The sequence below is a fragment of the Balaenoptera borealis genome (assembly GCF_965194805.1).
Source record: "Balaenoptera borealis genome assembly, chromosome: 12".
NCBI lineage: Eukaryota > Metazoa > Chordata > Mammalia > Artiodactyla > Balaenopteridae > Balaenoptera > Balaenoptera borealis.
In genome coordinates, this window is record NC_138869.1 from 38,366,054 (window position 1) to 38,379,282 (window position 13,229).

The following is a 13,229-nucleotide window of genomic DNA, read 5'->3' on the forward strand; positions in this document are numbered from 1 at the left end:
TCCTGACAACTCCTGCTCCTCCCTAGGGTCACTCTGGTCAGTCAGCCAACAGGCTTCTCCCTGGGCTTCCCTGGGTCTGCTCTGGTCCCTGAATGCTAATGCTTCATTTCACTGAAGAACTTGGCTGAGTCAGGGCAAAAATATGTAAGGAGGGGGGCGGGCCCTCCCTGGACCTCATGTCACTTGAGATGAAAAATGTTACGCTGCCTCCATACTATAACAATCTGAGAGTATAAACAATGATTTAATTAATGACCATAGAAGAATACTTGCTCACCGACGTTACGTTGGTCTAAACCCCATAACTGACGCAACATGAAGCCGATGTTTATATGGGCACAGATGACTGGAACCTGACATTTTGATGGCAACTGCTACTTTGAAGAGTGGCAAACAATGACATTTTATTCCCAAGGCCCTTTGGAAGAGAAGCAGAGGAGGAAGGTGAAACTATTGTGAGGGACTGACTCTGGCAGGGAAGGAAACAACTGGATTTGGACAGGAAGAGAAGGAGAATCACTGCGGAATCCAGCGGCTGGGCCAGCTAAGCAGCTACTATTACCTCCTTGGATTTTCCAAGTTGCTGCGCTCAGAACTTATAAATCTAAAGGGCTATATTCTATGGCCAGGCCCCGAAATACTCTGAGTTGACTAAATTGTCTTCAAAAGGATTCTTCAAAGATTCTTATAAACAATGACTAAAACTAAATTATGGTGTAATATTAGTTGATTAAGACAAGACTTCAATTTGAGTAATTTTCATCAGCTGGACACAGACAGTGGTAAAAACAATAACCCATGACTAAATGCATACTCGCTGATGGGAAGAATTGCAGTCTGATGTGGCAGGAATAACATGAAAACTTTTAAAAATTAAAAAATGGAAAGGAACTCTTTCTTTCAAGACCACAGAATCAAGGAAAAAATTGAGAAAGTGTAGCTCACTCAAATGCCAGTGAAGTTCCAAAAATTATCTCAATGGTCTCTTTTCTCAGAGGCAACCTAGGATCCATTCAGCCTCCATCTCCTCATGCCTACTTTCCTTCTATATTCCCCCTTCAAATGAAGCCAAATGCATTACTCTGAGACAATCAGAATTACTGATACTTTTGAGTGAGGTGAGCCATCCAATAAACTAAAATAATTGCAGAACATGTTATTTTAGAGCTTCAAGGAAATGTTCAAACCTTTCATGCAGTTCTCCATTATTAGATGAGGAAATTGAGACTTGCTTCAAAGATTTCTCCAAGTAGAAGCAGATAATAAAAGACAATGCCAAACGAAGGGAAAGTGAGGCAGAGGTTTACTTGCTTGGCTAGGCACCTATTCCCTGAGAACTTCCCGTGTCTATCCACCTGCAGAGCACATATATTTTTCTTTGTGGGCTTACCGCTGCCTACATGCAATTCGGCAGGGGAAGACCTGTCCCAAGCTGGGTGTCAGAATCATTTTTGGGAGAAGATATAAACTCTCCTTTCTCCACAATAGGTGTTATGTGGATAGATGGGTATGCACAGCGTGGGGTAGCCATTTTTGACATGCACATGCCCTAGCAGAGAAGGTCTATCTACAGAGAAGAAGAATGCCACGGAATGTAGAAAGAAACCAAGAAGGAAAAGAAAAACAAAAACACAGCCCCTGGTCCCTCATGAGACATAAGCTTCCCTTCCCACTCTGGGTTCTGACTCACTCTCCTCTCTCTCCAAAACACTCTTCTTTTTAATTTCAGGGAGCAACTTTGGTTGCTTGCAACTAAAATAACTTTGTCTTAAGTCACCAAAACTAAAGCTGAGACCTGCCAACCCTTCCCTGAGTTCTCTTTCCTCCACTAACATACATATATTGGAACTTTTATAAAGGACGGCATAACAGGCAATGTAGAAATAGACCACCTTCATCCACCAATACCAATTTACTGTGCAACAGGACATATCTTCCTTTATTAGTATTTATAGTCAATTTGCTCATTTTTCAAACCTTAAAGAAGCAGCCACTCTACATAGAGTAGGAGGTTGGGCTGAGTGCTCAAGAGGAAATCAGAGTGACAGGCTGCTCTCAGGGACTGTATAGCCTCTGAGCAGAGATAAGACATAACCACAGATCAATATAACACTAGGAAATCATATGGGGCATTTCTGTGCCAGGCACTGAGCTGCCAGCTTTACCTGCATGGCCTCATTCGTGCTCACAGCATCTGTCTGGGGGCAGGTATCATCACTATCTCTATTCTGTAGGTGATATAACTCAGACCCAGGTAACATCTACCACCGTGATTGGTATTTGGTAGAGGCTGGATTTGAACTCAAGGAGTTTGGGTTAAGACTCAAGGAATCTAGAATATACCACCTATTTGCCTCCTATGCTTTGCCTTCTTGGTTGTGTGTAGACTGAAAAGAAGCCCTTCATAAGACTGGAGGCCCTGTTCCTTCCCTCCCTGTGCCTTCCCTAAAGCATTGTTTCCAACACACATCAGGGCCTGTGAATGTAGAAAATTAACCTGTGAATGCAGAAAAGCCAACAATTATTGAGCGCTTACTAGGTCTCAGCACTGAACTAGGCACCTAATCTGTACTATTTCCTTTTTTAACCCTATATTCAATAAAAATCAAAAAGAAAAGCTATTATCACCCTCTCCACTTTGAAAATTAGAACACTGAAGCAGGTTAAAGTTAACTAAGTTAATTAGTTATGTAGGTTAAGTTATGCTATGGGAACATATCAAACTGGAAATCTCACTGGCTTAACACAAAGGTTTATCACACAGACTATATATCCATCATCGGCTGGCAGATGGCAGAAGACAGGCTGAATGGAAAGGCATCTGCTCCATGCGGCCACTCAGGAACCCAGGCTATTTCATCTATTCCATCATGTAGCTTCAGAGTTCACAGGAGCAGAAAAGAATATAGATACCACCAAACCAGCTCTTAAATGCTTTAGCCCATAAATGACCCAGGTTGGTTCTGCTTAAAGCCTGTTGGCCAGAACCAGTGCAAGGGGGCTGGGAATGGTGAGTGAGCACATGTATATTTGGTGCATGGTAAATGGCTCTGCCACAGTAATTCTTCCAAGGTCACTCAGCTACTAAGCAATAGAGTGGAGAGGCTTAACCACTCCACTTGACTATGTCCTCAAAGTTTATAAACACATTTTGGGAGAAGTTGTTACAAGTCAGTCATAATCATTTAGAAACATGCAGACCTTATCTTAGAATTCACAGCCTTCTGGTAGAACTCTTCACTTTCTCGTGACTGTCTCTGTTTCTACACATCCACGGAGAACTTATTCAGAACTGAACCCATCCAGGGACCTACCTTTATTGGCACAGGCCATCCACTTGAGATTGTCTGCAAAAGCAGCCTCTCTTCCAATGAGGTACGTGAAGATGCGAACCTGAGAGGAAGAGGAACACCCGGATCAGTGGTTTTCACTTTTCACCCTCCTGCCCAGACCACAAGCATGGCTCACACACATGTGGTTTACCTCTTTAATGCTCCATGCTTCCCATCCTTAGAAACATATTTAAGACATTTGAAGTAAAGTCAGCTAGAAATATATTCAAAACTGGGGCCTTTGATCTTTTAACCCATATGGCACTGGTGGTGGTTGTTTTTCTGTGTGCAACTTGCGACAGAGGAGAATAACTTGAAACGGGAGACTGGCAGCATCGTGGGCCTGGGTTTGCTACACATATATGGACAAAGATCATCCAGGTCTGGACCAAATTGGCAACCATTTTCCTCATCCGCACAGGAAGTACAGAGTGTGCTCTTCTTGGGAATAAAAACGCCACCGAAAGAACTTCAGCATGCCCCCCACCCACCCAATGGTGAGAACAGGCTGCAGACACTCTCTTACTGTCTGTGGTGGTAATTAATTGGGATGAGAGGCACAGCCTATAGCCAGGAGACCAAAGGGAACCCTCTCTAGCTTTCCTAAACTTTGGCTCCTAAAGAGCAGAGAACACATATAAAACCTTGGATCTCTCACTCTCTATTAGCCTTCTCAAATCTCTATTATGAGGCCAGAATTCTTTGAAATAAAGTACAACCCACCTCCCAGAGTTGTACTTGAGGGTTAGATGGAAGAAAAACAAGAAATTAAAAGGGTTAAAATCCTTTGGTTCACATTTTAAATGGCATGTGGGTCAATACCGCACAGTCCAAACAAAATTCTTCTGGCAGGTGAAGTCAGTACTTCGGCCACCAATTTATGACTGAGTTAAATGCAGACATGGTATTAGATGAATTACATTAAACATGTGGTCCCAAAGTCTTTCCAGCTGATGTCTCCTCCACTCAGCCAGACTGGGTCAAGCACCCCTACGGCTCCTTCAGAGCCTTTATTGAGACTGTTGTTAACTAGTATCTTGGTGGTTATATCTGTGAGGTTGATCTCCACTAGACCATCCACCTGACAAGGGAAAGGATGGCTGTGCTTTGATGGGGCACAGTGCTTGGAACATTACAACTCAATAAATGAATGGATAAAAATGTAAATGCACATAGCTGGCTGAAAATTAAGATTTTGCTTTAGTTACGAGTATCCTCTTAACTGAGACATATAACTGGAAGACTAGTTCTTACGTGATGGTTCATTTCCAACTTAAAGAGATGTTTAAATATACGTTATCATTGTGTAGCCTTAGTCTGTCCTCATTTGTGTTCAGTAAGGCAGTTATTTCATCCATCAACAGCTCCTGCAAGGGGGCTTCCGGGGCAGATGAGCAGACACAGAGGCCTTTGCCTCTTTCATTCCCCCAGCTCTTTTCCACACTATTCCCACTGGAATCACATTGGGAGGAGGGATTTTTTTTTTTTTTTTTTTAATTGGGAGATTCTGACTCTCTTGGGGAAAAAAAATAGAAGATGCAACCTCATAGGCCCAAAGTGGTCACCACTGACCTTCCTACACAGAGCTGTCCCCTGTTCACTTTTCCTGCCTGGCCACTGTTGGCTTTTAGCTGAAAATGTCTGATTTAGGCGGAAACTGAGGCTCGGTTAAGTAAAGGGATTTGCTTAGTTTCATCAAGTACTGATCTAATGAGAGAGGTCTTCCATGACCTCAGGATAACACTGGGGTCTCCCCTCAATTTCCTGGAGATGCCGGTTCTGTCAACCCAGCCGGCTACAAGGCCCTGAGCCAGCCCTCACGGGAGCCAGACCAGCCTCAGGCTTTTTTCTTCAAAGATCTTTACCTTTCATTTCAAATTCAATTTATTTAAAAGGAAAACATCAGATTAATAAAAACCTGCACAAAGCAAGTTCTTAACGAAGCAGAAAGCATAAAAGATAGCTCTTAGGAAGTGAAGCTGTGAGTCTATCTTTGCAGGCAAAGAGGAAAAGACCTGACGCAAAACAGCCTATTTGTTCTGAGCAAAGGTACCTGCAGGTGCCAAACCTACTCTGCCATCCAGGTGATGAACCTGAGGATAAACTGAGTTCTCTCTTGGAGGCATAGTTAAAACCCCAGAACAGTGCTGTGAACCATTCAGGAAAACTTACACAATTTCTGATTTTAAAAGATGGCAACCCGTTTGGAAAACCAGTAGGATTGCACCAAACTTCAGACCAGACATGATTACACAGGAATAATGTGCTAACAGTAACCACAATCATGAAAACCAGCACCACGACGCCCTCCACCAGCACCGCTGCCCCTACTGACAACACTACTGTGGCTTCTTCAGTCAGCACCATCCCCTGGGTCAGGTATGTGCAAAGATATTTATAGCATTATACTCGTTTTGTTGGTTTGTATTTTATTTTATTGCTTATGAAAGAAAATCAGAATCATGTTAAATATTTCCATTTATGTGCAGCCCTTGGCTCCCAGTGAATTGGCCCCCTTATTTGAGTAGAAATGGCATGGAAATGACTCGTTGCCTCTCTGCGTATAAAATAAACATAATCAAACAATACTGGGTTCATGCCCTGGATTTCTCACAATAATGCCTTTCAACTGGCAACAAAATGAAGGGACTTTACTCCAAAATAAATATTCTGGAGATCCATTTAACAACAGCATTTTATATTTGTAATTTTTTCAGACTCAGTAATTCTAGCTCTAGGCATTTATCTATAGCCAGGATAACAAATAAAATGTCTGTGGGGGCCAAGCAGGTAACAGAGATGACACGAAGTCATAGATGTATGGAGAATTGTAGAGTGCATATCTTCTTAAAGCCCTATAATTCGGTTTTAGACATTTTCACAAATACACAAATATGTAAAAAACAAGGACCTTCACCTTTATTATTTGTAATGGTTAAAACCTGTTAAATTCCAAGTTTCTCTTGATAGCTGATTGGCTAAAAAACTCATGGGACATTCATGTAGTGGAATACCATGCAGCTATGTACTCATGAGAAAGACATCCATTATAACTTAGCAAGGGGGAAAGCAAGTTGTGGGATACTGTGTAGCACAGAATCCTATTTTTTTCTAAAAGGGGACTTACACGTTTTACTCTGTAAATTTCTATATCCTTTGAATGTTTTTACAAATGAACAAATATTGCTTTAATAATTAAGGATCATTTTAAATGAAAAGAAAGTAATGACACTGCTACTTCCTGAACCATTCTCCAAGGACATAGGAAAAGTAAATGTATCAGTGAAAATCAAATAGGAGAAGAGATGACCTGTGGAAATTAAGTTCTGGCCTTGCATCTTGTAGGGTGGGCTGCCTTACTCCACTGCTCAATGAAATGAGTGCAAAACCTCTATGAGTAATAGAGTCAAACTGCTCCTCATTTCCATCTCTGACAGATTCTGTAACCTTTTGGATTTTATGGCCAATAATTGGAGATTTCTTCCCTAAGAAGCTCCATCAAACAAACTTTGACAAGTCTGCCTAGAGCCCAACTACTTTTACTATATGGCAAGCCTCCTTAGCAGAGACAGATGGGGATGGTTCTGAAAGCCAGGTTCAGAGCACAGATGATCATGGGAAGGGGCCATGGCACAGTGCAGACCAGGGCAGTCATCAGGACACACCAAAACTCCCCAGAAAGCCAGGCTTTTGTGCTCATCATCCCCAGGTATGAATGCATCACTTTCATTACTGCAGCACAAAGGCAGGAGGCGGGGGGAAGTCTACATCAACCTATTAGTTCATTTTGATCTCCCATTTGAGTTTGGATGGTCTTTAAATATTCTACAAACCCAATTAAGCTTAATAAAATGTTAGGATGTGGACATTTCAAAGTTCAAAGTCACTTAATTTAACTTAGTATAAAACTTCCCAGATGACACAAAGAACTCAATCCAGTTTTTCCAAAACACAGATTATGCTTCTTACTCATTTAGATACAATTCCCTCCAGAAACTTAGAGGAGCACTATTCCTCTCAACCTTTAGTGCACATAGGGTAGTTTGAGTTTGCAAAAATAATCAATCAAATTCTCTCCTTTCTACAGCCATTAAACAGGGGAAGGAGAGTGGCTGCCAGCAGAACTATAATGGGGCAACTGTACAGCCAGGAAACAGGCTGCTGCTGCCTTCACAACTCCCTTCAGCGTTGAAGGAGAAATAACCAACGCCCATGCTTTTGAGACAGTCCAAGGGTAGCATTCATCATCTGTCACAAGTAACTTCTGAGCACCAAGTATGTGCCAGGGACCATTCTTGGTGTTGGGGATACGACGGGTAAAGAGAACAAACTCTCTGTCCTCAGGGAGCCTACATTTTCATGAGAGTAAAACAGATGATAAATGGCAGATTCATAAAACGATTATGTATTTGTTGGATTAAAAGCTTATAAAGAAAATAAAGCAGGGTTATGCAATGGAGAATGATGGGGGCTGCTATTTTAGAAAGGGAGGAAGGGAAGGCCTCCCCAATAAGGTGACGCTTGAGCAGGGATCTGGACAGAACATGGGTGGAGCTGGGGAGCAAGGCGTATGGCTATTGGGGAAGAATGTTCCAGGTGAAGGGAGCAGAAGGTACAAAGCCTTGAGATAGGAATACGCAAGGGATATTGACAAGACCAGTATGGATGACGTGGAGTCAGGTAGGAGAGATTGTACAGGATGAACCTGGACAGACAACAGGTGCCTAATCATGTGGGCCTTGCAGCCTCTGTTAGAGCCTGGGCTTTTTCCGTAGCAAGAACAGAAGCCAGAGGAGGAACTGAGTAGAAGCCTGATGTGGATTGACACATAATCCTGTGAAAGGATCATTCTGTCTGCAGTGTGGAGAACAGGCCTTAGAGAGTTGTGCTCATCCTGGCTGCCCATTCAGCTTTCCTGTGATGTTCTTACAGTTTTGAATGCCCGGGGCCCAACCAAGACAATCAAATCAGAACCTCTGATTTGGGCAGGGCCCAACTTTTATTCTCCCCATGGAGAGCCCAATTTGCATCCAAGTTTGAGGACCACAGCGATAGGGAGATAAGAATAGAAGCACAGACACTAAGTAGGAGGCCACTGAAACACTGCAGGTGAGATGACAGTGGCTCTGGCCAGGTGGGTGAGAGGTCTCAGACTTCACTGGGCATCGGAATAACCAGTCCCCAGCACCCATCCTCCAGAGATTCAGATTAAGTAGGCCCAGGGATCTACATTTTTTGGAAGCACCCATGGTGGGTCTGAAACAGGTGGTTGGAGTCCAACACTTTAAAAACATATCACCAGGGCTCCCCTGGTGGCGCAGTGGTTGAGAATCTGCCTGCCAATGCAGGGGATACGGGTTCGAGCCCTGGTCTGGGAAGATCTCACATGCCATACAACTAGGCCCGTGAGCCACAACTGCTGAGCCTGCGCGTCTGGAGCCTGTGCTCCGCAACAAGAGAGGCCGCGATAGTGAGAGGTCTGTGCACCGCGATGAAGAGTGGCCCCCGCTTGCCACAACTAGAGAAAGCCCTTGCACAGAAACGAAGACCCAGCGCAGCCATAAATAAATAAATAAAATAAAATAAAATAAATGTTAAAAAAACAAACAAACATATCACCAAAAAGATAAGGCCTGAACAAAAAGAAGTGGCACTGGGAATTAAGAAATATTTGAAGCCATTTCCAATAAAGTGATTCTATAGATTGCAAAGGATTGAGGCTAAACTTCAAGGAGTTTACAATCCATTGGGTGGTTAAAAAAAGAAACAGAGGAGCTGGATCAAGAGGACATTTTTAAAGAAGGCTGTGTCAATCCAACAAGGCAGGAATATCAGACACCAGCTAGACTGGGCAAGCAGGATCAGCCAACTGCACTTTCTTCTTTCCCCAAGAAAGGGCAGATCTGTACCCAGATGTCTGTAGCTGCTGAGCTGGGTATTCACACCCAAAGTATTGCTTCTTGAAATTACAATAGCCCCACTACTGGGTCCCGATACAGAGGAAAGGGCTGGGGACAGGGCACTGAGGAGCCTCCAAATATACAGTCTTTACTTTTGTTTTTAAAAACGAAGGCAATCTTTTACTTTAAAATAACATTTAACTATAAATTCAGTATCTCTACCTTTAAAAACATGCAATTTATGGATTATAAGTATAAATAAAATTTGCTAAAAGAATCATCCAGTTACATATGGTTGCCCACACCCATGTGTTCCATATTTCAATTCAGCTAAGTTGCAGGCCTCTGCAAACAAGCATGTAGACTCACCTTCACATCTTCTCACCTACTTCTGTCCCTTTTGACTCACTGTCCAACTCAATTATTCCCTAAAATATACCCAGGATTTCTCAAAAATGGTATACAACTTCAGCTTTAGAAAGAAGTCTTCTGATGTCTTTGTGTTTTAAAGTCAATTGTTACTATGTTCTTAACCTGTATCTTCACAAAAAATATTCCTAACCAACTTCTATTGTTATTTGCTCATTTCTATGATTTCTGACGCGGGAAGCATTTCTGAATAAAATCTTTAATCTCTAAGCAGAAAATGAGAGCTGGAACTTGATTAACCACAAAAATGCTTCATAAATCACTGCCAATATTTGTCTTCATGAAAATGCTGCAAGAGTAGAGGTGGGCTCAGAGAAGGTGGATGCCAATAAAAACAGTTTTATTGAGCAGGCTGCTTTAATCTAGAAGCCATCATGCTCATAATAAAAGAAGAAACATCTTTATCCAGAAGGACAAGAGAGGCAAATAAGGTAACAGTGCCCTGAGCAGCAATAAAATGGGATAAATTGAATTAACTTACAAAAGTAATAAAATTTCAACAAATGAATATCATAGACCATTATGAAAAATGGACTGTCATTTTGGGGATGCTCTAAGAGTCTGTATAATCTCCTTCCTCTCAAGCACAGTGCCTGATATCTCATGTGTGGTACTGAAAATATCCTAATTCAGAAAAAATTGCCATTTGTAATCTTCTGGCCAGGGGTGGAAGTCCAGTTTTATGGCCATGTATTTTTCCAAGTGAAGGAGATGGATGTCTCTGGGTCACCCAGAGACTGTTAACTTAGGTTAGCACTGTGGAATAGAGATTACACACCACTTCAAGGAGGAGTAAGAAGTCAAGCTACAAATATCCTCAAAGGTGGGTGATACAACTCATTAGACTATCCAGCTCCATTAACTTCATTCAGGGGGTATTTTTGATGCTCTGATATCTGGGGACTTACTGTCCTGGAGAAACTGCCCATCCCAATTGGTTAGCCAATTTTGGAGATAGTAAACAATTTGCCTTCAAGTGCACTTTTGATATGTAAACCAACCAATCCAGACCCCATGTCCCCAACTATCTCCTTTTATCAGGTGTGCACACCCAGGGCCATTATCCACCTGCCCTAATCACTTCAGGGCCAGATAGGTATCAGACAGCTAGGGACAGCCCCTACATCCCTGAGCCCACTGAAATTATTCAATTCTAAGCCTGCTTATCCTGCTTTGCCTCTTTCTTCCCACAAAAAACACAATAAAGGCTTCAGCCCATCAGTTCCCCTCCCCACTGTCACTCATCTTGTATTTGTGCTTCCCCGTGTGGCCCTGCATAGTATGACATGCCTCTTGCTTCCAGGGGTCTATGAGTATAATAAACTTCTTCCTTCATGACAGTCATTTCCATGTCTATGTGCCTAACTATATTTGATTAAAACGAATACTGAGTACCCTTAAAACAGTTGGGAATCAGGAGAATTGGGTTCCAGGTGAGTCCAAATCCATACTTACTGTCTTGGCAATCTTGACTAAGTTAGTGAAACCCTCTGAACTGTGCTTTCTCCACCTACACATGGATCATTCATTCATCCATTTACTGTGATCAACGGTAAATGAGATAATAAATGAAAAGACAGGTTGGAAGCAATGAGTTCCAGTCAGGTAGGGTTGCATTCCACTTGTGTTTCAGACAGTTTGTTGCAGTAAAACCAAACAAGGTGAGCCCAGGAAAGCCAAATCTCCTATTCATGGATGCCTCCCTAACCGTACCCAGAGGTTTGATTGAAGAGGAAACTGACTTTTGTGAGTAAAGAAGAGGATTTTTCTAAGAGAAGGGTTTTGACAAGCTAAGGATAATGAGATTGAGAGTTCCTAACACAATCAGAGTAACATCAGAGGTATAACATGAAACCTTCTATTAACCTTTGCAAAGTCATGAGATCCACCAAGAATTTGACAAGCGCTATGGACCTTCTCCCCACAAAAAAGGCTGAAGGATGTACATTCACAATTTCAGATTCATGAGGTCTGAGGTATCTCCTCCACCAAAGTCCAAACTGGGATTCTCTAAGAACCCTCTGGATTCCAGGTTAAAAACTACTGTCTTATATAATTCTTGTATTCTGCACTATAAATTTCTCAAAAGTAGATTGTGTTCTTTGGACAAACAAGATGGGCACTTTCATCTTAAGTGCTTGCCAAATTGAGAGAGAAGTTCATTCACTCATTTGCGTGCTTATTCTTTGATGATTCAGTGAGTACTAGATACTGGATATCCATGGTCAGATCCAGAAAAGTCACATGGGGAATAAGTCCTCAACATGGAGGAATAAGATGTCAAGAGCCCTGAGACAGAATGGGCACCACTGTAAACCCTGAGTTTGTATGATGACATCAAGTCATGGAACCTTTGAAGAAGCACATTTAAAGGAGCAGGGATGGAATGGACAGACAGACATGACTCCTGTCTCATTCATTTTTGAATCCATAGAATCCAGCACAATGCTTGGCAAAGAGCCAGCACTCAAACACTTGTTGATTGGCAATGCCATAAAAGTCCCCTTCTGCTGATAGGAAGACTCTTGAAAAAAAACTCAACTCCCATGGGTGAGGTGAGGTCAGCTGGGAGGTCCCTCTCTGCCTCTCTTGCCCTCTTAGACCTGGAGAGATCAGGTGGTGACAGTTATTTGTTAACAAGTATGCCCCATCTTCCAAGAAGGCTTACAGATTCAATACAATAAACAAAAAGAAACTCATGTATGTAAAGTTGTTAAATTAAGCAAAACAGATCAGAAAATCCACTTATGGAAAGAGAAGCTAATTGTTCCACAAATTGGGATGGCAGTATTTTTGCTCATGAAACACCATGGGATCGTGTGACTCCCTGGGTTAGAACCCTCTGATGTCTTCCCATTGCACTTAGGATATACTGCAAACTCCTTATCACGGCTAGATGCCCTGGAGGATGTGGAAATATGACAAAACCGTTTTAGCTTTAGTCTTCGTCTCCACCTTTCCCACTGCCTGGAATACTCTTCTCCTCCCACTTTTCATGACTAACTCCCTCTGACCCCAGTTCCCCTCCTTTGGATCACTCCATTTGTCTCCTCCATGGTGTTTGATACATTTTGCAGTTATCTTTACGATTTGTTTGTTTATTTGATTTACATCTATTTCTCCCTCCAAACAGAAATATAGATGTTGTGAGGGCAGAATGAGGCAACTGTGCCCAACTGAGCATCCAGCATATGGTAGATTCTCAATCTATATCAGTCACTCACTTTCTCTTCATTTCTTTTCACAAATTTTGGAAGTCAAAAGAAGTCAGCATGGGATATACTAGACTTTATCAGAGTTAGAGCCCTTTCCTTCATTACTAACTCCATTTTAAATACTTTCCTGTTTTTCCAGACTGGACTGCTATCAATCAGCTGAAGTTTTTACTTTCCCTCTGCTCAGTTCCCTTGGTTTCTTTTTACACTGAAGCTCAGTGATAAAACAGGAAGAAATGGAGAAATGAAAAAGCTCTGGTCTTTGTTATTACAGTCTCAGCTTTAGGGGCCATAAAATGGTGTCTTATTTAAGGCCGTCCATGGGTGGATGATCAGGTTTATAATATGTTTCT

The 13,229-nt window shown here is 42.1% G+C and overlaps 1 protein-coding gene across 1 annotated transcript in view; it reads right to left on the bottom strand.

The window, feature by feature from the left end:
• The window catches only part of CACNA2D3 (calcium voltage-gated channel auxiliary subunit alpha2delta 3), an 832,322-nt gene that overhangs the window by 339,504 nt on the left and 479,589 nt on the right, over positions 1–13,229 (bottom strand). Inside the window, exon 12 of the mRNA XM_082346809.1 lies at positions 3,315–3,393. Within this exon, the coding sequence (XP_082202935.1) occupies positions 3,315–3,393 (79 nt within the window). The remainder of the gene's footprint in view (positions 1–3,314; positions 3,394–13,229) is intronic.